Source organism: Astatotilapia calliptera, chromosome 11, assembly GCF_900246225.1.
Source record: "Astatotilapia calliptera chromosome 11, fAstCal1.2, whole genome shotgun sequence".
Taxonomy (NCBI): domain Eukaryota; kingdom Metazoa; phylum Chordata; class Actinopteri; order Cichliformes; family Cichlidae; genus Astatotilapia; species Astatotilapia calliptera.
Genome location: NC_039312.1, coordinates 11,474,196 through 11,501,953, shown reverse-complemented (window position 1 = coordinate 11,501,953; position 27,758 = coordinate 11,474,196). Strand labels below are relative to the sequence as shown.

The 27,758-nt window shown below is 41.3% G+C and overlaps 4 protein-coding genes across 5 annotated transcripts; 2 read left to right on the top strand and 2 right to left on the bottom strand.

Annotated features, from left to right (window-relative positions):
• The first annotated feature begins 4,070 nt into the window (after positions 1-4,070).
• rspo3 (R-spondin 3) lies at positions 4,071-13,073 on the top strand. The gene is made up of 5 exons (XM_026184726.1): positions 4,071-4,098; positions 4,291-4,434; positions 4,578-4,724; positions 4,867-5,052; positions 11,625-13,073. The coding sequence occupies exons 1-5, from the start codon at positions 4,071-4,073 to the stop codon at positions 11,843-11,845; spliced, it is 726 nt and encodes a 241-aa protein (XP_026040511.1). The 3' UTR covers positions 11,846-13,073.
• A 73-nt stretch (positions 13,074-13,146) lies between these two features.
• mdh2 (malate dehydrogenase 2, NAD (mitochondrial)) lies at positions 13,147-14,672 on the bottom strand. Its single transcript, XM_026184124.1, has one exon. It carries the CDS (start codon positions 14,563-14,565, stop codon positions 13,552-13,554), a length of 1,014 nt encoding a protein of 337 aa, XP_026039909.1. The 5' UTR covers positions 14,566-14,672; the 3' UTR covers positions 13,147-13,551.
• Positions 14,673-14,728: 56 nt separating this feature from the next.
• LOC113031748 (E3 ubiquitin-protein ligase rnf146-like) lies at positions 14,729-18,600 on the top strand. 2 transcript variants are annotated; one of them, XM_026184123.1, is made up of 3 exons: positions 14,729-14,873; positions 15,533-15,591; positions 15,957-18,600. In XM_026184123.1, exon 3 carries the CDS (start codon positions 15,966-15,968, stop codon positions 17,124-17,126), a length of 1,161 nt encoding a protein of 386 aa, XP_026039908.1. In that variant the 5' UTR covers positions 14,729-14,873; positions 15,533-15,591; positions 15,957-15,965; the 3' UTR covers positions 17,127-18,600. The 2 variants fall into 2 exon arrangements, with proteins under 2 accessions (XP_026039908.1, XP_026039907.1); XM_026184122.1 differs by having other exon boundaries at positions 14,729-14,878.
• Positions 18,601-18,735: 135 nt separating this feature from the next.
• On the bottom strand, positions 18,736-23,438 carry echdc1 (enoyl CoA hydratase domain containing 1). The gene is made up of 7 exons (XM_026184125.1): positions 23,382-23,438; positions 22,147-22,218; positions 21,052-21,227; positions 20,792-20,934; positions 20,634-20,686; positions 20,415-20,495; positions 18,736-20,326 (listed from the first exon to the last, which is right to left on the bottom strand). Exons 2-7 carry the CDS (start codon positions 22,209-22,211, stop codon positions 19,909-19,911), a joined length of 936 nt encoding a protein of 311 aa, XP_026039910.1. The 5' UTR covers positions 22,212-22,218; positions 23,382-23,438; the 3' UTR covers positions 18,736-19,908.
• Positions 23,439-27,758: the final 4,320 nt, after the last annotated feature.

The following is a 27,758-nucleotide window of genomic DNA, read 5'->3' as shown; positions in this document are numbered from 1 at the left end:
AGGATGGCAGTGACATGAGAGTCATCTGGCAGCAGACCTTCTGGACCAATCTTTTGACCCAAAAAGCTCAGAGTAGTTTGACGGAGTTGACATTTGTCAACATTGAGTTTCAGTCCTGCATTGTTGATTCTGTGTAACACAGCACGCAAGTTGGCCTCATGTTCAGCTTCTGACATTCCGTATATGATGACATCATCAAGGTAGCATTGCACCCCTTTCTGGCCGCGTAGGATTTGTGTCATCATCTTTTGGAAGGCTGCAGGTGCTGAACTCAACCCATAGGGAACTCTGCAGTACTGGTACAGTCCTTCATGTGTAATGAAAGCAGTGAGCCCTCTACTCTCTTCATGTAGTTCAGCTAGCAAACTTTGACGGAGTCCCCCAATAACAGTGTGGTCCTCCTAAGTCACATTTGGGTGGTTAACACACACACACACACACTCAGATGTTATCCAGACTTGCACTTTGAAACAATGAAAAGGACCTACAAGCCACGGTCCATGTAAATCACATCACACCCCAGGTGACTGCCAAACACACACACACACAGCATCCATAAAGAATGATGATAGATTAAATTATTAGTTCATTAAGTGGTACACTGGATTATATTTACCCTTTCAGGCTCTGGATGTTTCAGGTCCAGATCATTGTTTGGAAAGCTGTTTGGTTGCGGCTTTAGGCAGCTCACAGTCTTCTGAATCTGGCTGGTCTCAGTCTTCGTGTGTAACAGATAGAGAATGAAGACAAAAGAACAGTAATCTGACAGTTACTAAAAATGCATCACTCAAGAGGATGAATAGACCATTTCACTATTGGCAAATAGCGTAAGGTACACATCGTGCATGAGAAACATTCATTAAAATCAGATCATTGTTTGGAAAGCTGTTTGGTTGCGGCTTTAGGCAGCTCACAGTCTTCTGAATCTGGCTGGTCTCCGTCTTCGTGTGTAACAGATAGAAAATGAATATACAGTGCATTTTTGAAGAGGCTTTTGAAACATTAAATAAACTGTATGAGAAAGATAAGTTTTCAAGCTATTGTCTTTAAAATATTCACTGTCATGTATAGAGAATTTAAGGCCCTATGATTAAGAGACAAATAGTCAGTGTGATTTCTTTATTTTTTAAGCCATTGCTAAAGGAGTAAAACAATCACCTGTAGCAGCAACGAACTGTCACTAGGGCCCATTTATCTTCGAGGGACAAAATTTAAAATGAATCTAACTAAAGAGGCTACACAGCAAAATCTCCAGTGTTAAATTAACACTAGAGAGTGTCTATATGGGTCCACACAACACTGTTGAGTGTTGAATTAACACTTTTGACAGTGTTATATGTTTAAAAGTAACCTAGTCAGTTTTGAAGATTAACAAAGACTAACACTGAGCAGTGCTGATTTTCTAACACTGGAATATTTCTAACATTTTGAGTTATTTTCCAGTGTTAGAAAATCAGCCACTGCTCAGTGTTAGCCATTGTTAATCTTCAAAACTGACTAGGGTTACTTTTAAACATATAACACTGTCAAAAGTGTTAATTTAACACTCAACAGTGTTGTATTTAACACTCAGAGGTGTGGACCCTTATAGACACTCTCCAGTGTTAATTTAACACTGGAGATTTTGCTGTGTAGAATCACATTAAACATCAATCACTGTTAAAATTTAGAAACCGAAAGCCATTTTTTATTTCTGCATACCTGCTGATATTTTTTTAGTGCTTTTAGAGGGCTTTGATGTGGCAGCCATCACAATTGCCTGTTTTCCATTAGTACCTACCCCTGTTTTTCCAGTAGGTTATAGTACCATGTAGTTTTTCAGTAACTACTGCACCAAGGTTCCAAGTGATCCAAAGTGATCAGAAAAATTTGACATAGACTGAATGCCACCAGGTGGCTGGTCAATGGTGTCACTCGATAAGTTATGAGTGCGCCTCCTTCGTGAAAATCCAAGCCATCATTTTTGAAACTCTGAAATGTTTGAAATAGCGACCAAAATTAACAGCGTGATCCCTGAATTGAACACTAAAGTATAGACTGAGCAGCAGGCATTTTGTCACCTTGACGTCCATGCTTGCTGTGGCATTTATATCACTGGATGCTCGGCTGCATTGCTATAGTTACCCCAGGCACAGTAGGTGATACTCAATTTCAGTGAAAAACTAGATGCCCTAAGTCACGTTAAGCCAATTTGAGTAGGTACAAATGTAAAAATGGCTTAGGGTATGCAATTTATCAGTTCCAAAAAGTACAATTGTAGAAATACCTTGCATCTCCAGAGCCAATCCGAGTCACCATAATTATAGTCTATTTCTTCACCTGGACTTATGTCTCTGCTTGCAAATAAGCATAGATGGGGCTTTCCATTGATATTTAATATTTTCATCTTAGCACTTGTCAACGACAACCACATCAGTCCAAGTCTGCCTAATGACCCATCTTCTTGAGATGCATCCACACTGTGGGGTTAGGCAAAAAAGTATTAGCTTAACTAGTTAGGAAGCTTTTTTTCATAAATCAAAAGCAATGTGTAATTTAATCTTAATCAAACTACACTGATATAATACGCACCACCAGAGTTTTCCATCAAACTTGAATTCAAACATGAACACCTTCAGGCTGTCATGATAAACTCTGTGTCTCCGCTCACATTCTTCTTTTGTTATGAGTTTACCTCTGTATTCCAAAAGAAAGTCTCCTTTTTGGAATGGAACAGTCGTGAAAATGCCCCGACCTGAATTGCAGAGGCATACCAAGTGAGTGACAAAAGACAGTGACAAACTCCAAATCTAATCCAAACTAAAGACCAACTTACCTTTGAAGGCATTTATGTAGTGGATATCAAGTCCCAGTTTGTCCCTTCCAGCAGAAACATGACAGACTGCATCCTCCCGTGGAGGAATGAGTCTCCTTCGCATGTTCTCCTGTACGATTGGCTGTATTACCAAAGCATATAAAGTATTACGATTATCGTCATCATTGTCATCATCATCAGTAGTAGCAGAACTAGCAGTAGTGTAGTTTACAGCATAAACACAGCTGACTTATTCATAGTGCTAATTTATGCCTTCTTTTAAAATGTTAAAGGCCTAGTACTCAAAATGGCGACATGTGACATTTCTGTAATGGCGACTGCAGAGAGTGATACAAGTACTGAGAAAGCTTAGGCATCAAAACTGTAAGAAGTTTTTTCTTCAGGCATATAAATAAATACACGACTAAATACACTTATACCCTTGCTTTTATTTTAGGGCTGTCAGCAGAATGGACAGACATTGGACAAACTGCCCGAAATTAGCTAACAGCGACATCAGGGATTTTGACTCAGACTGCGCTGGTTTAATTGTTAATCGCGTTAGTCGCGATGTCGGCATTAACACGTTTAAGCCACAATAATGCTTTAACACCGAGTAAATCCTAACACGGGTTAGCCCGCTTTATCGCGTTGACGCGGTTAGTCGTCAGCCCTATTTTATTTACTCAATGACAAACGCTGGGGCCGTTTTACTTCTTCAAAGACTCACTAACAGTCCATAAAGCATAAATTAAACCAGTTTAATATAGGCCTGTGCACCTATAATTTCATATAGTATTAAAGTCATGGTGCATTTTACATTAAAAAAGGCTTACCTTTGTGTTTTTAATCCGTCTTCGTATTGCCGTCGACATACACTTGTTAAAGGGCACGCGCGCGAAAGTTGTGGCGCCGTTTCCTGTAGGTACCGCCTATATATATAGCCTACCAATCACAATGACTTCCGGCCGTGTGTATTGAAAATGTGTATTAAATTGCAGTACCTACACACATCCACTCTAACTCGAAACGTCGCTGTGCAATACACTGGAATACACAAAAATCAGGTGAGGGGTATAGGTGGACTTTTAAGAAAATCAGAAAATCTTTTAATTATAGTTTAATAAATGAATTTACACTACAGTTTAAGCAAATACAGGTCAAAAGATAAATAATGACCTCATAAGAAGTAGAAAAAATTATTATTTAGACACTTAAAAATGCATTTACAAGTCATGTTTTAGGGGGACACATGAATACACAGCAAAAAGTCGAAATGTCCCCGGAGCCCAGGTACAGCGCAGGTCAAATGTCAATCCATACCACATAGACGCACACACACACACACACACACACACACACACACACACACACACACACACACACACACACACACACACACAGAGTGACACCCTGTATATTTAACGTGCAGGACACACACAATAACTTGTATGGTTTAAATAAACGCTGGCGGTGGGTCTGTGTTTCTCCGTCAGAGTGCAGGTCGGAGTGCGACTCCTGCTTCAACAAGAACTTCTGCACGCACTGCCGAGCAGGATTCTACCTTCACCTGGGCAAGTGCCAGGAGAACTGCCCCGAGGGCATGGTCCGCAGCGACGCACAGAGGGAGTGTATTCTCAGTGAGTACTCAGAGTTTACATTAATCAGGCATGGGGATTTTTTTTTAAGTTCGCCTTTTATTTCATTTATTTGGGTTGCAGAACTAGTTTATATAGAACTACATTAAACATATTACATGCCAGATTACATTTTGTCTGTGCAGAGTGTCCTGCAGACTGTGAGTCATGTGTGAGCAGCGACATGTGTAAGCAGTGCCGACCGGGCCTATACCAGCTCAGTGGCATGTGTCACCATGTCTGTCCAGAGGACTATGAGCCCAATGACAAACTCATGGAGTGCATACCGCAAGGTCAGTCCAGTGTGAGTGTGGATATGTTAAAGAAAAATGTCTGGTAAATAACCATTTTGAAAAAGCGAGTAACCCCATGTCAAAATTTTGCAAAATATTTATTATCCTTATATTTCCCCTTCTGCCAATTTCCTCCTGTCAGTGCACTGTGAGGTGGGTGAATGGAGCGAGTGGAGCCCCTGCTCGAAATCTGGTAGAACCTGTGGCTTCAAGCGGGGCCAGGAGACCCGCACAAGGCAGGTCATGCAGTACCCGTCGTCCTTTGGCAAACCCTGCCCTGAGGTCTCTGAGATCAGAGAGTGCATGGTCAGGAGGAGGAAATGTCCAGGTAAAGAAAAAAAAAACATAATTTCTGAGAAGATGCTGTGACAGAGTAGCACTGCTTTTGTGCCCAACTTAAATCCCACGTGATGCGACATAAAAACACACAACCCTCCCCCCCAGAAGGAATTATCAAATAAGATGCTTACTATATATTACACTGTCTTTGGTAATTGCTGCTGACCCATCACACTTACTGCCAACATTGTATTTGAGCTACATGGCACGGTTTCAATTCTCTATGAATTCCAGACCACACTGCTTAAGCTTGAACAACCAGAGCTAGCCGTTCTTCCGCTCAGGACTACGACTGTTTACTCAGAGGACTGTCATTGTCGCTAGAGTGAGGACAGTGGGGAGAACACATGTGTGATGTTGCAATGGCTATGCTGCGTGTTTTACCCATGAGAGCTCTTTGGATTTTAAACAGTAAAACCGCTTTCTGTGCTCCTAGTAAACAGGGGATAGCGTGATTATTTCTAATGAATAGAGTGCAAACTGCTTTCAGACGGGCTCGTCCCCTTTTAAACCCGAAGCTGTAGTGCATTTACAATCATCTTGTGTTGTGCGTACTGAGCGTGTGGTTGCTGAGGTGGTTGGTGGCTACGGCTGGTTGTTTTTTCGCCTGGGCTCTGTAGTGTTAAATGACAGATTGCAGACAGGGTAGGAGGCTGAGATCCAGCCCCCTGGGGCCTCACACTTACAGAACAAACACTGTGTGTGTGTGTGTGTGTGTGTGTGTGTGTGTGTGTGTGTGTGTGTGTGTGTGTGTGTGATGCAGCAGAAAAGCAGTTGACTCTGGAGCAGAAACAGCCAGCTCAACATCAACATCCTCCCCCTGGGAGGCACGCGGCGACCAGGGGATCAGTATTGGTTTATCCCCACAGCTGCCAATACACACACACATATGCAATAACTCTCTCCCACACACACATATGCAAACCAACACAGGCACAAACAATTCCAGATATAGATGTGCCATTCTCCATTTCAAGCAAGAGCGATAGATGCACATACTCACATTTCCATGCAGGCACACACACATACCAGCATTGTCTCACTGAAATAACTACACAGCCATTACTCAGAGTGGTAATTTGTGAAGACAGTATACTGAGTTGGCGTGATTTGTAAGGCAGACTGTGAAATATGCCCTCTGTCTCTCTCTCACACATTTCCTATCTGTATCTTTTCACTGATCTATCCCCTCATCATCATCCCCAACACACACACACACACTCCCCAACAAACCAAAGAAAACATAGACCCCCATATAAGCTCCCAGCTAGCGCACCCAGTCATTTGGGGTCGGTGCCGAGAGTCTAGCGTAGAGTCGACGGATCTGTTGATGTACCCAGAGACTGACGAAAGGGGTACAGAGACAGAGCGACAGATAGAACGAAAAAGAAAGAAAGAAAGAAAGAAAGAAAGAAAGAAAGAAAGAAAGAAAGAAAGAAAGAAAGAAAGAAAGAAAGAAAGAAAGAAAGAAAGAAAGAAAGAAAGAAAGAAAGAAAGAAAGATCTGTGTGCACAGACACAGTACAGACCCTTCTTATCGACTTTGCTCCTTTGTGGGATAACCCAATTGCCCCAGCTCCAAGAGAAACCCTGGTGCGTGGGAGCTAATTATCTGCCTCGGTGTATCCTCTACCCGCTGTTTACGTTCTGCACACGCTAGAGGGTCAGTGGTCTGACTTCAGAGAGCCTCCAGTAATCCTCCAACAGCTCTCTGACACTGATACATCCTTCCTCTTGTCCTCATCCTTTTCTCCTCTTTTGCACTTTCTTCTTTTGTCCCTCCGCCCCCTTCTATCCTCTTCTGTTCCTGCTTCTCTCAGTACATTGTTTTACTCTTCCACATTAGAACACTAAGTCCTTCACTCATTTCATCCAATCTGGCCTGACCCTGTTGTTTTTTTTCTTTACCATTGCTCTTCTTTCTCCTTATTCTTCTTGCTTTTATTTTCACTCATCTGTACCGCAAACCTAAACTCTTGTGATACTTTGTGTCCAAATGTCTGTGTATTAAATCTAGGAAATATGCGACAGAACCTTTAATCAGTTCATAAAAGGCTACGGGCATGCACAATCAGTAAATGTTGACATGTTGGCAAGATAATTTTCCTTCTTTTTTTTTTGTTTAAACCAGTTAGAAGGTAGTGGCTGTGCTGTACTTTGCAGGGTAAGTGTTCATAATTTTGCATGTAATCTTCAGATGACGTTGCGCGACTCATCCCAGGAAACTGTCAAAAATAACCCTTTCTCACATGTAGCACATGGCAGGAGGTAGTATGTAAACACTCAGGTGTACTAGATCAAGATTGGGCAGGTTAAAGACTGCTTACTGTCCCATCTAACCGTGCTGACATTTGCATTCTCACGTGCCCCCAGGAATGGACTGGTAATGTGGCATTCCAGGCATTTACCTGTGGTCCTATTACCTGTGCATATAAATGGATGGCAAAATTGTCCTTTAAGCAACTACTTTTTACTTTCTTTCTTTGAGTACATTTCAGAGACTTTACTTTTTCACTTTTACTTGAGTAAAGAAGTTGAATCAGTACTTCAACAGTACTTTTTAACACAAGTATCTACACTTCTACTTAAGTACAGAATGTCTGTACTTTTGCCACTCGTGCAAGCAACAAGGATTCAGGTAACACGAATGGCTACCTTGACCACGAGCGACTTTTTTAGCCTAAGTATATCTTTGAATTGTCACATGCTGCAGTGCAACAAAGAACTAACCCAACGACAACTTTAGCAACTTGTTTAAAACCTGTTTCAATATAAATAATCAAATAAATGTAAATATATACAAAATATGTGTATGCATGATAGATTGTATGTGTCCAATCACAGCACAGTTCATATGCATTGTTTCAAAATGACTGATATTAGGGGAAAAAAGCTTTTGATCTCCAAAGGTGTCAGCTATTGTAGCTCCTACATCCGCAAAGCTGCAGAACAATTTCAAAATCCCAAATGCCACCTGGGTCTGATTAAGCACTGTTTTTAAATTAGTGATATAAAATCGGAAGAGGTGTAAAACTGTGGGGAAGCAGACATGCTAAGTCTCAGAGCTAATTTATTGATGTTGACATACACAACCTCATTTGCTGCCTTCTCTCTCAATAGTTGTAATGTCTGATTTGTCCTTCAATTAGCCTGCAGTTCACCTCACTATCGCTGTAGCTGGATGGACCTTAGCCCCCCTTTTACTCCAGTATACACACCCTCAGTGACACTCATGCATATTAGAGACAGTTGAGCCAACTAACAGCAAGCAGTCAGCGAGGGCGGAGGTTTACACACACCCACAGACCCCCATGACATTCTGCCAACCATGCAGCCAACATTCCACTTATGGGACAGCCCATAGCCTATAATCCCCGCCTGGCTCTCGCCAAAATCTCCCCGGACGACAGAACGCCTGCCACAGGGGATGTGCAGTGTTGGGAAGGTTACTTTTAAAATGTATTCCATTACAGAATACATTTTTATGGTGGCACATCCCGGATGTGCCACCATAAAACCTACAGTGCCCCTACTAAATATTCACATACATAGACACAAACCTCCCCTTACCCTCACTGCCCCTTAACTTTCTCATTTGATCTCTGTCTGTCTGCTGTTCTCACCACAGTTATAGAGTCATCTAATACGGTCTGTGATTTTTATTCCTCCTTCACCACTCTATACTTCTGCTTGTTTTTTTATTTTGATATTTTTAGTGTAGCATGCTTGCTCACTTGTTGCTCCAGCATACACACACACACACACACACACACACACACACACACACACAGAGAGAGAGAGAGAGAGAGAGAGAGAGAGAGAGAGAGAGGGAGTATTGTGTATGCAGTCAGTAAAGCCCTCTTGAATCCTGTCCTTTATGACAATGTTGTAACAGATTTCTTGCAGTTATATCATAGCCAGTTCAGCAGATCTACACTAACTTATAATGTACAGGCAGGCATTTCAAAGGGAATAACATGGCCTGATAACAGAGGTGTCTCCATAGGATTGCACAGCCCTCCCCTAAAATATGATTGCCTCAGTGCCCAGCTTTCCCTAAGCTATAACCTATATATCCCATGTTACTGGACTAGAGCAGCATTAATCTTAGAGCCTTATAAAGCTCCTGTAAATGCCAACTCACATATTTTTTGCAAATATTCCAGATGATCCTTAATGATAGATTACAGGAAACTTACAACAAAAGACAAATGTTTGTCATCTGTGGCGTCTTATGTTGAATTTGAGAGTAGTTACAGGCAAGATATTTACTGGATCCAGATTTGCCAGAAATGTCATATGTCATATAATCATAAATGTTTCCATTGCTTCCCAGCTGTGGCAGTTACCACAACTGGCTCAGCCGTAAAGTGTAGCTACTACTAATGGTTTAACATTATATCAAAATGTATATGACTGTCAAGCATGCCAGCTATGTGCTGAGATGCCAGGACACTGCTCGCTTGCTAACTTGATCATCTAGCGCAGGGATGTCAGACTCATTTTTTATCACCACTTTGATCTTTAGTGGGCTGGATCAAAGGAAACTCATTTCTGTCAGCATAAAGATACTTAACTAATCATCCAGACTGTCTATATTTATAAAAGACCTATTTTCCTTTTCTTTTTTTGTGGTTAATTTACAGAAAATCTTTTCTTATCTACCTTGGCACAGTTTGAATGGCAATGGGGGAGGTCTTTATTAATAGGAAAAGCTGTAAAATGTATTAAAATACAGCTAAAAGTTCAAAACCTATGTACTCCTTTCAGTGGGGCAGATTGGAGTCTTTGCTGGACCAATTCTGGCCCCTAGGACTTGACATAAGGTTTAAAAATCTGCCGGTCAGTGCCTCTGAACCTCACCAAATAATGCATGCAACCAATTTAAATCCTGAAACAAACAGAAAAAAAAATTACATATTACGTTCCATTTATTTCCAAAAAAGTAGCAACCTTTGCATTGTTCAGAAATTACTGTTTCCGATCGCTTCCAGTCTTTGTGCAAAGAAAAGCTAAATTCACGGTGGTTTAGGAAGCTGATGGCCCATGTGCTCAAGTTCCACATTATGACGCTACTGGAAGTGTTTCATGTGTTTTCCCCACAGCCAAAAAATCCTTCACTGAAAGTCTTTTAAGACTCTGTGATATTTTTCATCAAAACTTGACTTTTGGGAATGTGCTAAATGTCGGTTGAAAATGTTCCAGAACCTCTTAAGGTGTCCCATTTGTGGACCATTATACACATGTCAACACACAGTTTACAAAAGGCCCATCAGAAACTGTTCCAACTAACCAAACGCAGGTTGGTTTGATAAACACTCTCGTAATCATCTCAACACTGGCATGGATTAGGTTTCTCTTCTGGCTCGACAAAAGCACAGGGGCTACAGTATGACTAATCCACTGAACTTGTAAATAGTTATGGTGTCAGGGCAGAGAAAACAATGAGAGCAAAGGGGACTTCCTGTGTTTACAGAGGACAGGGGGCATACCCCGAATGAGTCAGTGAGTCAGATTACTACATCCGTCCATCTATCCAACCATCCATCACTAAAATCACCTGTCTTCGCAATAATTTGTTCTTTTTTTTACTTACTTTTTGCTCACTGTGGTGTCTGTCTCCTGTCCTCTTGTTCTTTCATTATTTCTAGAAGGTTAAACACAGCTGGCAGAGAGAGCTTCATATCACAAGCTCAAAATGTGTGGGTCAGACTTGATCCCTGGTCCAAGCAGACACCTGCCTTGTGTTCCACACTTGATTAATGAACGGAGTGGGAGATGATGAGCATAGGAAGGCTGGGGGGTGAACGTGAAGCGGACAGGAGAGAGACAGGGATCTCGTTTTCTCTCCCACTTTATCTCTCTTTCCCCTCTCCCTATGTCTCTGCCTACTGCCGACTTCAGCAGTTTCACAATCCCCGACCGGCCAGCCAACAGCCGAGCAGGCCGTGCTGCTCCGTTCCACTCACACATGAGCGGCAGCAGTACAACAACAGGAAAGGGCCTCCTCTGCTTTCACTTGCAGGTCCTGTCTCCAAAACTCCCTGCGGCTGGATCTTGTTATTATCATTATTAACTATGGCTCGAGCAGAGATAAACCTTCAACATTCCAAAATTCTCTGTTTTGTTTATGAGATGGTGTTGCAAGAACAGATAAATTGGGGGTTTATTTAAAGGCTTTCTATTTTGGACAAAGGTCTACTCATCACACACGGAGAGGGCTGCAACAGCTGATAGACCCGACAGTGTAGCTGCTTCCGCTGATTAAACACTGACATCTAGTGAGAACCTTAGCATGTTGCACTGTAAATGAAAGTTGTGCACAATGCTTTACTTTCAAGTGCATACTTTCTGGAATTGGCATTTCTTACTTCACAGAGGTTTCCCAGCAGGACAATCTTTTGAAATATTATTGACATCTTACTACATTTACTGCAGTTTTTAACAATATTTTTATTCCAAATTCCTTTGTGAAAATACTTGTGCAGTCATTTCTACTGACACCTCCCACAATCCACTGACGTTGCAAATCTTAATTTTTTTTGGTCTTCTTAATTTTCAGGACGGAAGAAGAATGAGCGGAGAGAAGGAAGGAATCGCAACAACCGGAAAGATAAGGAGAATCAGGAGGGGAGGCGGGAGAGGAAGAGAGAAAGGGAACGAGAGAAGGAGAGAGACACGGGTGAACGTGAAGATTCTGTTAACAGGAACAAAACAGAGCACAGGCACCGCAGAGGCCATGAGACAGAGCTAGTCTCACCTGTAGACGGCCCTATCCAGTAGTGCTCGGGGGAGATAACATCCAATGCCTCACCACCTTACTTCTGTCATCTTCCCATCCTTCGTGTTCCAAAACTTCCCCGCCCTCACCTCTGTTTGCCCCACTCACAACCTCTCTCTGCGGGGGTGTTGCTGCTACCTGTATGATTTGAATATACTGTTTATGCACAAGCAGGACGGGGCACATTCAGCCAAAAGGCTGGAGCCACTATTGTTTTCAGCTCCTCTTCAACCGCTGAGAGCGTCTCTTATGAAAAGTCCAGGAGACACTGCTGAGACTGCTGTTGGGACTGCAGAACACTGAGAATTGTCTGTGACAGTGTGGAGGACTGTCAGAGAAATGTAATGAGAGACAAAGACATTACACGTTTGTTGAAATGGTTATTTAATAGGGCTCTGGTACAACATTGTGCATCTTGGATTTTGAATGTAGATTTTCCAGCATTATGTAGAAGAATTCTCATTATTGTTGTTCTTGTTCTTTAGATCTCTTTATTTGGTGCAGATTTTGTAAAGAAAAAATAAAGATAAAAAGTGAGGGTTTTTTTTTTTTTGCTCCTTCCATCTCGTGACATCTTCATAATCACTACAGCTGAGGGTGACCTACCTTGTAGGCAACTGCATCTTTGCAGTATTTGCAAGATCATTAGAATATTCACTGTAAGCAAACTATCTGGTGTGGCCAGCTAAAGGGGAACCCGCTTGGTATGAATAAAAGGATTATGGTCATAAAGTTTCAAGTGTATGCATGTCTGGTGGAAATGTTAATTTTATCCAGATAAGTGATAAATCTAATCTACCACTGGTTTTTCTTGTGTAAATAGAAGCTCTCAATACAGCTCCGACTAGAAACCAAAACACTTGTATGTCAAATAAAACTATAATGGGTTTGTACCTGTGACTGCTTTAATCTCTCTTTTTTGCCCCTTCACCTTCATCTTGTGCAATCCAAACAAGTATTAGCTGATCTCAACTAGGAAGTGAAACTCAGTACACAGATGCCACGCTCTCCATTTGGCTTAAATCTGATTGCAGTAGTAAGAAGCTATGGCCTTAAAAACTTACTTTAAAAAAAAAAAAAAAATAAAATACTGGGAGCCCATCTTTCTGTAGCTGAAGCTACTCTGGCAAAATATACTTGAATTTATTAAAGTGCGTTATTAAATTTGTGTGCATTTTTGAATAATCCATAACCCAATTTGGTCAGTTTAAACAAGTAAACGAATATGAGATATGAAATGTAGGATAGTCACATCTGGGTGTACCCATTCAAGCCATTTTATGCAAAAATAAATAAAGAAACATTTTAAAGCTAAACTGTTTATTGGTGGAGTGATTATTTTTGCTCAACAGCAGCATCTACTGCATTTTGCATCAGGCATGACAGTATTTCCTCCTCATTCATTTAGCAAAGAAGTCTCCATTAATGTGGGGTTGCACATGAAAATATATGAAATTCTGATTTAAATGTACTTTACAACATTACAGTATGTACACAAATCTTAAGTGCAAGATAAAGCAATGTTTGAGAAGAAAACATTAATTATACATGACAAATACAACCAAGTTCAAAAGGATGGTATCTGAATCAAGATGAGTCTAAATCAAAAACGACAGAGGAGACACTGACAGATGGAAATTTAGCCAGATGCCTTTAAATAGACTGAACAAATTCTCAATCACAGCTGTTTTTTAAGGGGGTCAACTGTTCACTTCAGGTTGGCGACAAAATCCTCGCCCTTCTTGATAGAGGCCTTCAGCTCACCGATGGCGTCAGCAACCAGCTTCTCCTCAAAGGCGGACAACTTGCCGAGGCCAAGGTTCTTCTCGATGCCGTTCTTCCCCAGAAGGATAGGTGTGGAGAAGTACTTGCACTCTGTCTCCTCAGACCTGACAAAGGAACACTCCACCACTCCCTCTTTTCCATTCATGGCGTCCAGGACGGAGAAGGTGAAGCGGGCGCCAGCATAGGCCATCGAGAGGGTTGCAGATCCAGCTCCAGCCTTGGCCTTGACCACCTCTGTGCCGGCCTCCTGGATCCTTTCAGTCAGGGCGGAGAGCTGGTCAGCAGGGAACTCCACTTTAGGCGTGCACTGGGAAATGAGAGGAATGATGGTCTTCCCAGCATGGCCTCCAATCACCGGCACATTAACACGAGCAGGATCCAGGCCCTTGAGCTCTGCAACAAAGGTGTTAGCTCTTACAATGTCCAAGGTTGTGACACCAAACACTTTGTTTGGGTTGTACACTCCATGCTTTTTCATGATCTCTGATGTAATCGGGATGGTGGAGTTGACGGGATTGGAGATAATGCAGATCAGAGCCTCAGGGCAAGTGCGGGCGCAGGCATCGGTCAAGGTGGCCACAATGCTGGCGTTGGTGTTGAAAAGGTCATCGCGGGTCATGCCTGGTTTTCTGGGCACGCCGGCTGGAATTACCACAACGTCGCAACCCTGCAGCGCAGCGCCGAGCTGGTCGGGGCCTATGTGGCCGGTCACCTTGGCCCTCGTCTCGATGTGGCTGAGGTCTGCAGCCACTCCGGGTGTATGAGCGATATCATACAGGGAGAGGTGGCTCACCAGGGGGCTATTCTTGAGTAGCAGCGATAGCGGCTGGCCTATGCCGCCCGAAGCCCCGAGCACCGCCACCTTGGCGTTGTTCTGTGACGAGGTGGCCAAGCCCCGCACGAGGCTAACGGTAGGTCTCACAGCACGGGAAAACATCTTCTTGAATGTTGATTCAGCTACTGAAATGAGTGAAAATTGAAACGCCTTCGGAGCCCCTCTCTTCCGTGACACCAACGTCCTCTAGCCACGAGCAAACCGGAAGACTACCGAGTTGTCATGCGTCGAAGATAATGGTCGCGCGATTTTACGTCTGATTTGCGTCAGTTCGTACGGCTGCGTCGTCGTCTTTGTCTCAGCTTCTTTTTCGTAGGAAAACAAAGCCAGTGAACAGCAGAAGTGGGCAAATTAGAATTGGACATTAGTACCATCAAAAGAATTGTAACGAAAACCAGCTCAACACAGCGGTACGGTACGTGTACGGTCGTTGCGGTGTTTGTGTCGTGAGAAAAACACGTCTTCTGACTCTTTATGTCGCCCCTGCTAAAATAAGCTAGCGCCATCAAATGAACGCCGTCTATTTGCTGGAGTCACAATGCTGCCGTCAGATTAGCCAGGGCTAGCTAACTACAACAGGTTTCATTGTTATGGAAGCTTTGTCAGTCGAGAAAAGCCTCTGTGTCGTTATTGTTCGACTCGTTTTACAAGTAAAACGGTACTGTTTGACCAGCTGCTGGGTAATCAGCCAGACAAGTTTTTATATATACTATTAATAGTTATTGTGAGTATTATAACCATCACATCGTTAGCCGTTAAATTTAATTAAATAATGTGCTTGTCACTAGCCCTGCTTTAACGATAGAAGGTTTAAGTCACAAAGCACAGTTCACTGATTGTTGTGAGGTAACTGAGCAGCCTTTTGTATCACACACAGTAACCTCTTAGGTTTCACTTATAACTAGTGAATTAATCCCAACCTGTAAGTAATCGGTTTTAACGCCAGAGCTGAAGGGTTTGATTGGGAGGAAATGTATGCATATAAGAAATGGCTTGTTATTGTACCGAACAGTTGTATGTATTTTAAGATGAAACACATTTTCACTCACTTCTCTTTTCGTTTTGACAGTGGCAAGTTTCAAGGTCGAACAGCTCTCCTGATGATACATCAGCACTAAGCTCATTCCAGTAAGTCCAAAATGGATAGTGTATTTGAATTTTGTGATGGTACCAGTGTGCCTTTAGACAACATTAAAAGCTGGTTTTATTTAGCCTTTTATTTGTTTGCTAATTTGTGACAGTAACATTGTGTTAAGTGAAGTCATGACAGCAATAAAAATAAAAGAAAAATCAGCTGCATAGTGTCCATTTCATTGAAAGATATATTCATTTACCTAGGCATGATAGCCACAGAATAATATCTCCAGTAATATTAATAATTTCACACAATATACATCTGTATTGAAATTAACACTACTAATAAACAAATGGGTAGAACACATTCATTGTAACATTTTCCTTTATGATATTTCTTGTGTTGTTGTTTTTTTCAGTACTTCCTCATGATGGCTAGTTGTGGAGAGGTAGACCACTCTGTTAGCTCACTCCCATCCAGCAAGAAAGGCAGCAACAGTGGTGGTGGAAGTGGGAACAGTGCAGAATCATCGTGCTCTGGCTCCAGCAACTCATCCCCAGCTCTATCAGTTCCTGAGTGTGCCATCTGTCTGCAGAGCTGCGTCCACCCAGTCCAACTGCCATGCCATCACGTCTTCTGTTTCCTGTGTGTAAAGGGAGCATCTTGGCAGAGCAAACGATGTGCTCTCTGTAGACAAGAAGTACCTGATGACTTCCTGGAAAGGCCTACACTTCTCTCTCCAGAGGAGCTGAAAGCATCAGCAGGAGGTCGAGGTGGGGCAGCGAGTGATCACGCTTGGTATTATGAGGGGCGTAATGGTTGGTGGCAGTATGATGAGCGAACCAGCCGTGAGCTGGAGGACGCTTTCTCCAAGGGTAAGAAGACAGCCGAAATGCTCATTGCTGGTTTTTTGTATGTAGCTGACCTGGAGAACATGGTGCAGTATAGGCGTAATGAGCACGGTCGCAGACGTAAGATGAAAAGAGACGTTTTAGACATTCCCAAGAAGGGGGTGGCAGGACTGCGATTGGACACTGAGGGTGTTAGTGGGGCCGTGGGGGCTACAAGTAGAGAGAACTCTGCTGATGGGGCTGATACCACACTAACAAATATACAGCAACAGGTTACAGGTATCTCTTCTACTGTATCAGCCCCTTCAGCTCCTGCCAGACCTCCCACTTCCCTCGGTGGTCAGCCAGGCCCCAGTACTAGCCCCCCTCTGGAGGATGCTCTCTCCCAGCTGCAAATCAGCCCCAGGCCCACACCTTCTCATGAGCGGTCTGAGGCTGGGGAAGGAGAGGAAGATGAGGAGGAGGAGGCCTCACCTTCCAGGTCCTCTGACCCTCACACCTCTGTAGATGAGTCTGGCTCTGGAGATTGGAGTGATGATGAGGATGAGGAGGATGAAGAAGAGAACGGGGGAGATGGAGAGCGTGTGGAGCCGCGGGAGGGTAGGCCAAGGAGACAAAGACTGAATCCAGAGAACAGAGCCCCTCCTCATTCAGAGTCTGCCTCCCCGTCTCCCTCATCCAGTAGCAGTGGAAGGTCCAGAATGCCTGATGGCCAGTGTACAGTGACTGAGGTGTGAAGCGATCATTAATATATTATCACCAAATGGCTGTGTTCCTCATTAATTTGTTCCTCGCTTTATGCTGTCGTTCACTTGGTCACAGATCAAATGGGGGTGGAATACTTTCTGCAGGAGAAATGATGCACTACACATCCAGTAATAAACAGAACCACGTTTTCCTCTATTTGTATGCCCCATTCTGGGAGCACAATGATCTGGAGGTATCTGCGTGATTCTAACAGTCTCATCACAAAAATACAGAGTCAGCAGAAGTTTGTTTTCATGTTCTGGAACTGAGTGTTCTCATTCTGAGAGAGAGAAGGTACAGCTTGGTAAACAGATGAATACACAGCGTTTTCTGTTCAGCACATCATTTGAGGGAGGTGCAACAGAGTTGGCTGTAATCAGTCTGTGCACTACTGGCTGCAGGTGTATAAAGTTTGCTTTTTTCAAATTGCAGGCAAGTGGAAGTTAAAAGTGACTTCGGCCAAACCTACCTACCTGTTTACATTTATTAGCTAACACCCAGAGGGGGGGCAGAGTGTTAGCCCCAGTCAGATTTGTGACTTCCAGTGAAAGAAGGCATAATGGGATTTTGGAACTCAGCCATTATGAACGGCTGCATTCTGGTCATCTGCACTTAACTCTCTCAGCTAACATAGCACGCAGAAATGAGCTCATTAGAGCTCAAGTCATCTGCCTACTCGTGCAGAGAATTTAACCCTTAATACCTTATTCCTAGCCTCCACCTTACTTCAACAGTCTCCTTCACATTTAACTAATTATGAAGCATTTTCTTAAAGTTTTAATTTAACTGAACTTTTTCGAAGTGTCTTTCATTTCAGAGCTAATTGTGGTTTGAAAAGAAAGAATATAGTTTGTTCATGATGAAGAACGGAAACATTTTCAACACGATGCTCTTAAACTGTATGGGATTGTAAATTTGACACTTAATGATTAGCAACCTAGAATATCTGGAAACCTGAGGTTATCTGGCTATATGCCAAGATTTTGTGTTTGATTTCGCCTTCAGTTTTATGACAACTAAGATGTTTTAATGAATGTGTAAAACTTTTCCCAGCTTTGAAGAATTGGCATTTTACTGTGGAGTAGCAGCATTGTGCCTTTAAAGCTGCTGATGCCTCTGAAGCTTCCATGTTAGTGTCCCAGATTAAAGTATTCTCAATAAATGTGTATTCTAATCTGTGCGTGTTTGAAGAGAGAGTTACTTAAACACTACTGGTTGGCAGGATGTGGAGAATTGATGTTTTCAGTTTGAGTAAATGTTTTAATTTTGTGTTTGTGCATTTCTTATGGTTGTAAACCCTCTTATATATTATGTCTGGGGGAGTAAGAGAACAAATCTATACCATTGCTATTGGTCATCCTGCAGAAGTTTCAAGTTGCATTGGTTTTCTATTTCTTACATGCCTCAGTCATCGGCTCAGTTTTAAACTTTCCATTTGGAAGAATAAATCATTGTGTAACCTTTTTTTTTGCTTAGTAACCTTTTTGTTTGTTTTATGGTTCGTAATTTAAGAATAAAGTGTCATTTCAACATCCAGAAGTTATTTCGCTCTGTTTGGAGACTGTATTTTGTTGTTTTGGCGTCTCTGTGACAGTGCATAGTCTGGGAAAATATTTCCATCCTGATTTTAAAAGTAGCGCAATCAATTGGGACACTTTACGTAACATTTCATCCACCTTTTCTCTACACCAAGTATTTGGCTTCCCTTCACTCACATCCGTGGTGTTTGGTATTCTGACCACAGCAGACAGTAACACTCCAGCTGGTTGTCTTGCCAGGAAACATGACCTTTGGAAGGGGAACAGGGGATACAAGCTCAGCAAGCTCCAGGGACCCGTCTTTTTCCATTGCAGTCCTTGAACATTTGTACTTTTTACAGAGCCTTATTTGCTCTGCGGGTTACTGAAAAATGAACAACACACTGAGGGGGGGGGTACAACTTATGATATTTACTATGATTGGCTGAAATGCTTAATTGGCCCAGCGCTTCAGAATTTTGAATGTTCCTAATGCAGAAGATGAGAGCTACTGCGCAAAGCAGCGATACCCACTCGGAAAACATTCCTACAGCCAAGGTTTTCCTAATAGGCCACAGCGACATGGACACTGAGGAAATCTGAAGAATCAGCTGATATAAACTACAAGTAAGATATAAACTACTGCAGTGTTTCTCTGTCCTACAGAAAGATGAGTCTTTCTCATGCTGATTATACCTCATTGTCTTGACTGCTTCAGTGTTAATCAGCCTGGAGTGATCTAATCATTTCCATAATTGCATAGTCAGAGGAGCTGGAGGATACAGACTGTTTATCTGCTGAATTGGCACTGAAAGGGTTTAGAAAACTAAATCCCTAACACAACAGGATCATACAGCATGTTCACTGTTACTATCAAGGACACCAGTGTAAACAAATCACAATAATTTCAGTCTCCACAGTGGGAATGATACTACATTTCTTATGACTTGACAGTGCACCACAGATGCTGTATTTTTAGCAAAGGGGCAGATGCATAATCCAGATTTGTATTTATTTACTTTACCTGGAAGTTCTGTATACAACATTAAAAAAGGAAGCTTCAGTGGGTGTTTTTGCTTCTTAACATCTAAACTTGTAGGCATAAAGTCAAAGAGATGCAACAAGAATCACAACCACAGCACTGTGCAATGACTCATCTCTCACTATCACTGCACTTGAACAGATGCACCTAGTAAAAGTACTCAATCAAAACAAATATATAACTTTAGTCCCCTAAAATTAGTTTCCACAAAAGTCATTTGTGTTTGGACTTGCTCGCCAGGGCCTCCAGGTTAGCCGGAGCGCCCCACACCGTCCCAAATATGTCCTTCTCAGTCCTCAGAGCTTCAGACAAAGGAAGCTCTCTGCCTGACAGCACCACCTTCTTCACAGCTTGGATCACTGGGGCAGGTCCCTTTGTGTAGCGACTGAGCCAGTTTTCAGCCTGCTGCAGGAGAGGGGCAGCACCTTCTGTTTTCTGATGGCCTTCCAGGACTCCATCCACCAGTCCAATGTTTACGCCAAGCTCGGGATCCACTTTTACAGCCCCGCCAAGCAACTTCAGTGCGTTCTGGCTTCCAACCAAGTGGACAAGTCGGGCAGCACCGCCCCAGCCTGGGACCAGACCCATGTGTTTATGGACAAACTGGATCACGCTGCCTGCCTCCATTAATCTGCGAGAAAGGAATAACATACGCATGCTAGATTATTAGCTTTTGGATAAAATGCTGTTATGTAACGGAAACTTCTCAGGAGCGTTACCTGAAATCGCAGGCAGTCGTGAGTTCTGCACCGCCTCCCAATGCTCTCCCTTCCACCAGAGCAACAGAGATCAGGGGGAGCCTACACTAAGAAAAAATGCTCCTGTAAGCATACTGTGGTGCACATTATATAAAAACTAAACTAAGACCCCTTTAAGCGCATAAAGGTAACGGTTGTAGTTTGCAAAAAAGCACTAGAGAGGAAAACTAGAGTCCTTACCTGAGCAGCCTCGTAAGAGCATTCTGCATGAACATACACATCTTCATCCCATCCTATGAGACAAGAAAAGCATCATTTAGGCATCTTCAGTAAGAGGAATCCAGACAGTCACACCAAGATAGACATGAATGCAGTAAAGAATTTGTCCCCTTTGTTACCTGTTGGTTAGATATTGCTCGGACAGCGTTAAGGTCAGACCCAGAGCAGAACGTTTCAGCCGCACCCTGAACTATGAGGCCTTTGCCCTCTGGCCAGTTCTCCAGCTGGCTCACCCTTTCCTCCAGATCTATCATCATACTGCCTGCCAGCAGGGCAAAAAATAATCAAGGCAATAAACCAAAGTGCAATTTCACTTACAAATATTTATGGGAGGCTAATTTTTATCTGTCAGTCTGCGTCAAATGTAAAGTAACCTTACCAGAGAAAGCATTCATGCGAGATGGGTTGTTGATGGTCAGCACCGCAATGCCAGAGTCCTGTTTCAGCAGATCAATGGAGCCTCCATGAAAGGCCTGAAGCTTCTCTTTGATCTCATCCTGGTTGAAGCCGTGGATGCTGGAGTAAACACAGCTACTCCTCTGTCTCTGCAGCAGCCTTGGAGAAACACTCATGGATGAATAAATGCCTTTTTGTCTTTAAACTCCATTCTTATTTATATGTGCGTTAAAGTTAAATGACATGTTAGTCATGTTAAATGTACAAACCAATGGCATCAGAGTCATTCAAGGGTCTACACATGAAAGATCTCAGACTTTCTAATAATTTTAAACACAGTTACAGAATGTCTGCATACTATCAGTGCTTTTTAAATCACATCCTATTAAGTGTAAGGTGCAAGGCTAGTGTAAGTTTACCTACCTAAGAGCCTATTTCTTTAAAAGTCTACTTTTTAAAAAGATACTTCCAAGTACAAAAGCACAGAGCAGGCAGTAATATCCATTCATTAGCTATACTCTTATATCAAATCTTAATGAAAATATGGAAGGGTTTTAAGAAAGCGGTTATGCAGGACACACACTGCATAACACATGTGATCCATGGCCCAAATCTTTATTGACCATTTATTAGGACTTTAGCTGATAAGGTTTTATTAAATTGTACTGATATGACCAGAGAGTACTGCAGGTTAAATGAGCTTAATGATACTGATTGTTAAGATATCAATAACAGTCATTTAAAGAAAGCTTTTACAAAGCAGCCAAATAGATTCTTGTTGCTCAAAGGTCAAACTGCATGCTTACACTCACAAACAGAGGAAGAAGGAATGGTTTAAAAAAAAAACAAACAACTACAACCTCTGTTTAAATCAGCATGGGGGATGTATGTTACTAAGTGATGCAAATAAATGGTAAATATATAATCCAGTTTAGCTGAAATTGTGATGTTAGGATCAACATGAATTTCATCATTTTTAATACGTGAACAAGTAAAATGGATTTAACTTGGCATGGTTGACATTCTTTATTTGCTGTTGCCATTATAGCGATGAGCAATGATGTCTAGTCTCCATCACCTGGCCCAGGTTCTGCAGTGACTGCTGCACCTCAGGACCTGTTGCCTCAGCGCACAGAGGACCATCCTGCTGCTGCATGATGGCAGAGAAACACAGAGAGAAAATATTTGCATTTAGCTAGATTCAGTGAAATTGCCTCAGACTTGTGGCCAAACAATACGACACACCGTTAGGTACAATACTGATGGTATCATGATAAAATGATACTAGGATACTTTGCAAGATGATAATAAGCAACACATCACATTATCTGTGTGAGTGAAAGTGAATAAAAAGAGCCCTAAAGATTCACATAACAGGAGTTATATATTTATTCACCTTATTATGGCATCAATGCATATTATCAGTATTTAATATAATAATAAGCTTGATTTAATGATATGCTTTAATAATGTGTCTTCTTCACTTGCGGCTGGTTAACTGTAGTTCACTTTAATGCCACCATGAAGGATCATGAAGTAGAGACCTCTGTTAATTAAACTGGATAGAGTGCCATATTTTATTATCAATACCTTGCCTCTCCCCTAACTTAGACAGATCACTTTATATAGAATCATAGTGGGAATATGTAATGGACACTTCAGACTTTGAGCTTTCAGTTAATGCATTTCACAAATGTTTTTCATAAACTGAAAATAGGTAAATGTGTATGTGTATAAATTGCTGTAATTCTTAAACAGTTTATTCAAAATATTTGCAAAAGTCTTTGAATTAAAGCTAAAAATCTGCTTTTTAATAACATGTTGATTGCTTGATTTAAAACCCACTGTGTTTGTGTACAGAGACAAACCCACATAAACTGTCTTTCCACAACATATTGTGAAACAGGAACATTAAAATGTATTGTAGCATTTTTTTTTTTTAGCATTAAGATGAAATGGGCAAAAACAACCGGAGCTTTTGACATCTGTAACATGTCTGTAGTATTAACCAGCCCGGCATACAGTACATGTAGGAAAACATCTTTGAAACTACTGCAGTACGATACAAGAGTATCAACACAAAGAGTTAGTAAACAATTTATCAATAAAATTCCCAGACGAAGAATCAAACTTTGAAATCATTTTATACGGTTCTGTTTAGAGGTGAAGCATTTCACAGCTGGCAAATGAAATACACTGGGTTAGCAGTCCTTTTCTAGCTTTAATAACGAATGAAATATGTTCCGTAAAATTCGTTTATAAAATTTTACCATGTCGCTATTTCCATTATAAAACACTTAACACGAAACCAACCTTGCTTTATGACAGTCCGGTGGTGTCACTTTGAAATCTGCCCCCCTAGAAACTAGAACTCAGGAAACAAATACGATAGCCAGCGTGTGACTGTAGGTGTTTAAGTCCTCCACCAGGGGGCGGAGTAATACTCATGTTCCTTTCCTGCACTTTTGTTCATTTTTAAATAAAATAAATATATAAACAGATTTTATATTTTTTTAAAGAAACAATATATATATATATATATAATGCTGGTGCATAGACTGAACAATATTTTAAAAAAATTATAATTTATTGTTGAACTATAATGTTATCCATCATAGGCCTATGGACTGCACAAAGAGACCTGCTCTTTATCACATGTCTGTAAACACTGCACACTGAGACTCTGGCTTTTGCAGACATGCCCTTATTCAGTAGCACTGACACCAGCCCTTCAAAAAGCACCCAGGACTCATATTTCCATGTCGGCACAGGCATTTGGCATTCATAATAACATGACCTATGTAAAGTTGTCACTATTGTACAGTGGGTTTTCATGGTAAAACCCTATTATAACCGGTGATGATTTATAGTATAAAACATCTTTACTTGACACCAGTGAGCAGGTCATGGCAGTGGATTCTTTCTAATCTAGCACTATGTCAACATTTTGTCAAACAACCAAAACTGTATACACAAAGTAGGCATTGCAAAACATATGAAATAGGTGGCTGGAATAAGATCAAGATGAGGGTTAAGATTCCGCTCAGTTTCTCCTGAGCAGCAATACTATAATGGCAAAGGGGTCGATTTATTCGCATATATTTACATATTTATTTGGTTTTGAATGTATTTTGGTTCCCAGTGAATTTATGATATGTGCTTTGTCTAAGGAACTATTTGCTTCACAAAAAACATAAAACCTTTGTGAGCGATAGACAAAAATGTGTCTGAGATCACAGTACTGTCCAAGGATTACCTTTAAATACATCTTTAAGACAATTCATTACATTTTTTTTCACAGCAACAGTCACAGCAACAATGAAAAAACTGAGGTTTGCAAAGATTTGCCCAGTCTTATCATCATTTGAAGGAGAAAGGAGAGAAGGTTGAGTAAGAGTTAGAAATCATGGGCTTGCAGAGAGTGAATAATCATAAATAAATAAGAATGAGAGGATAATTTACTGTAAATAGCAAGAGTTGGTGAAGGAAAAGGTGGAAAATATGTGCCAAAAACAGAAGGAGGCTGAGACACTTCCTGCCCCGTGGTCTGGCATGTGGTTAGTGGACACATAAATCCTTCCCTTCAATCCACACATCCTCTACCACTATTCACAGCCCATAGCATCTCTGTGGAAAGAGCAGAGGAACCAAAAATACCCCCCTCATTTCGTTCGGATTGCTGAGGATTCCTTTTCACTTGACACAAAACGGTTATCTGAGAAGAACTTGTCAAAATATTGTTGCGTTCACATGCCTAGAACCACAGCTGATCAGATAGCAGTGGCCTTATTTAAAACTGTCATCGCATACTGTTTTACAGGACCGTTCAAAGGAAAATATTTTGCACATACAAGCGGCAGCTGTCTGGATCAAAGTGTAATTTCCCCTAAATGGTTTATTGTAGCCAGACACAGTCATAGTGCAAACGTAAAAAGGTCATCAACAAGGATACACTGCACTGTAACCAAGGCAGCAATAGAGTCAACTCTGTTTAAAAGTCCACCCCTCTCCAGTCTATTTAAAAGTGGGGAAGGAATTCAAATGTTGGTGGGACTCTTCCCAGGAAGGCATTCCAGACACGTTGACTCCCTTTCTTGCTCTGCATAGTGCATTAAGCTTGGTCAGCTAACCTGCAACCTGTCCATAAATATCACTGTGTGAAGTGCAGAACCTAAAGGACATCGTGGCTTTGTGCAGTTTGCATATGCATTGGTCTCTCTGTAGTGTGTGATAAACAAGCAGCCTGGTGTGGTATCTTCCATCTTTCAAACTGTGCTCATCTACTTTCAGTCACTGTCTGTTCAGCCCTTTTAGCCTGTTTTATTATCCATCTGGATATCAGTGATGCAGCCACGGACTGATAATGGAAGGCTGTCTGAAATTACAGCCTCACTAATGGGAGAAAGGCAGGGATACATTTCTCACATCTGCCTATATGCATGCACAAATGCTGTTGCATGCCCTGTATGTCTGTGTGTGTTTCAGTGTGTGGCTGTGTGTTTACTGTATGTGGCCTTCAAACTGATGCATCAGTGTACTGATCAATATGCAGCTGTCTGGGGCTCCACAGGAAGTCGGGGAATGTGCCGCAGTCAGCATGGCTCTATACCAACACATCAAGATAAGGAAACACACACACAGGCACACATTCACACACACATACACACTCAGAGGACATTACATTGATTTAAGTACAATTCCTGGAAATCTGACCGACAATATCCTTAAAATATGTGTTTGTTTTTTGTCCACATATAGAGCACAATCCCCTTTAATAGGGGGTCCAATAGGGTGAGCAACATCTCAGCTACACTCAGAGATGAGATAAGAGCCTGTAAGGGTCTATTTCAGAGCACAAAGAATGGCAGGTTTGCAGGTGCCAGAGGTTCTCTGGGGCCCAGAGGTTTCCTGTGAGGAGTGCTTAGAGGTCTGTGGGGGTGGACGGCAGAGTGCCAGGAGACTCTGGTAAGGCTGTGGATACACTTCAGTGGAGGCAGCAACAGGGACGTGACCATTCAAGATGCAACTGAAACACTGGCAGACAAAAAGACACCTATTGTAATGTGTACCATGCACTTGAAACAACACATTATGAACCAATTTTTATGCAGACTACATTCTTTACAACTCACAAATTTCTCAATTAAGAAATACTGAGTTATTTTTTTCGGACATGCTTAATGTTCACAGTGTTCAATATGTGGCTGAAGTGCAGGCTTTCATCTTTATTTCAATGAGTTTTACAAAAATCTTTGGACAAATTTTGGACAAACAACCTTTTTACTACTTGGATGAAAAAACTTTGCAGGCAAGGTGTGCCTGACGTCTAGAACAAATGCTGCATTTTCTCGCTCGAGTTGCTCTGCTAGTTCTTTACTGCAGCCACCTTCAGTTTCTGCTTGTTTGTGGTGCGTCTGTCTGCATTCAGTTTTGTATTTAATAATGGAAAAGCATGTGCTGTTGATATCAAATTGACTTGGCCACTGAAGAATATCCAATTTCTTTGCCTTGAGAAAACCTTGGGTTGCTTTAAAGTATGCTTTGATTTTCCATTTACTAACTGAAGCTCTATGTGATTTTTGCAGCATTGGGCTGAATCTGAGCCGAGCGTATTACCATGTACACTTCACAATTCATCTTGCTACTTCTATCAGCAGTCAGAAGTAGTTTAACCTAGCTGTCTTATTTAACTGCAGTGGGTTTTCTGGGAGATAAGCACGCTGGTTTTAGGGTGGATTACTCTACAATTAATCGTTTTACATGATGTAATTGATTTATATTTGTACTATAAGAAACAACTGTATTTTTCTTTTAAATAGATAAAAGCAAGCTTTGGATTTAGTGGAAAGAAGTCTATTATGGTTTAAGTTAAGTGGGTCATTTGTTGATAGATACTTATTTGGTTTCTTCTTTTGATGATGTGTATTGAATGATCATGTGCCTTGTTTATTTGTGTGTATATTTTCTCTTTTACCAGAGAAGGGGGTTCAATGAGAATGGTACGGAAGAGGATTAGGACCACCAGAAAAAAGAGCGGGCTTTTTTTTTTTTCTTTTCCAGAATTCTGAGATTAAAGTCAGAATTCAGACTTTTTTTCCCCTCAGAATTCTGACTTTAATCTCAGAATTCTGACTGTTTTTTCTCAGAATTCTTTTTTCTCAAAATTCTAACTTTAATCTCAGAACTGTAATCTCAGAATTCTGAGAGTAAAGTCACAATTCTGAGATTAAAGTCAGAATTCTGTGATTAAAGTCAGAATTCTGAGGGAAAAAAGTCAGAATTCTGACTTTAATCTCAGAATTCTGATTTTTTTTTTTTCAGAATCCTGAGATTAAAGTCAGAATTCTGAGAGTAAGGTCAGAATTCCAACTTTTTTTCTCAGAATTCTGACTTTAATCACAGAATTCTCATTTTTTTTCTCAGAATTCTTTTTTTTTTTTTAATTCTGACTTTAATCTCAAAATTCTGACTTTAACCTCAGAACTGTAATATCAGAATTTTGAGAAAAAGTCAGAATTCTGACTTTTTTCTCAGAATTCTGACTTTACTCTCAGAACCGTAATCTCAGAATTCTGAGATTAAAGTCAGAATTCTGAGAAAAAAAAATCAGAATTCTTTTTTCTCAGAATTCTGACTTTAAGGTCAGAACCGTAATCTCAGAATTCTGACTTTAATCACAGAATTCTGAGA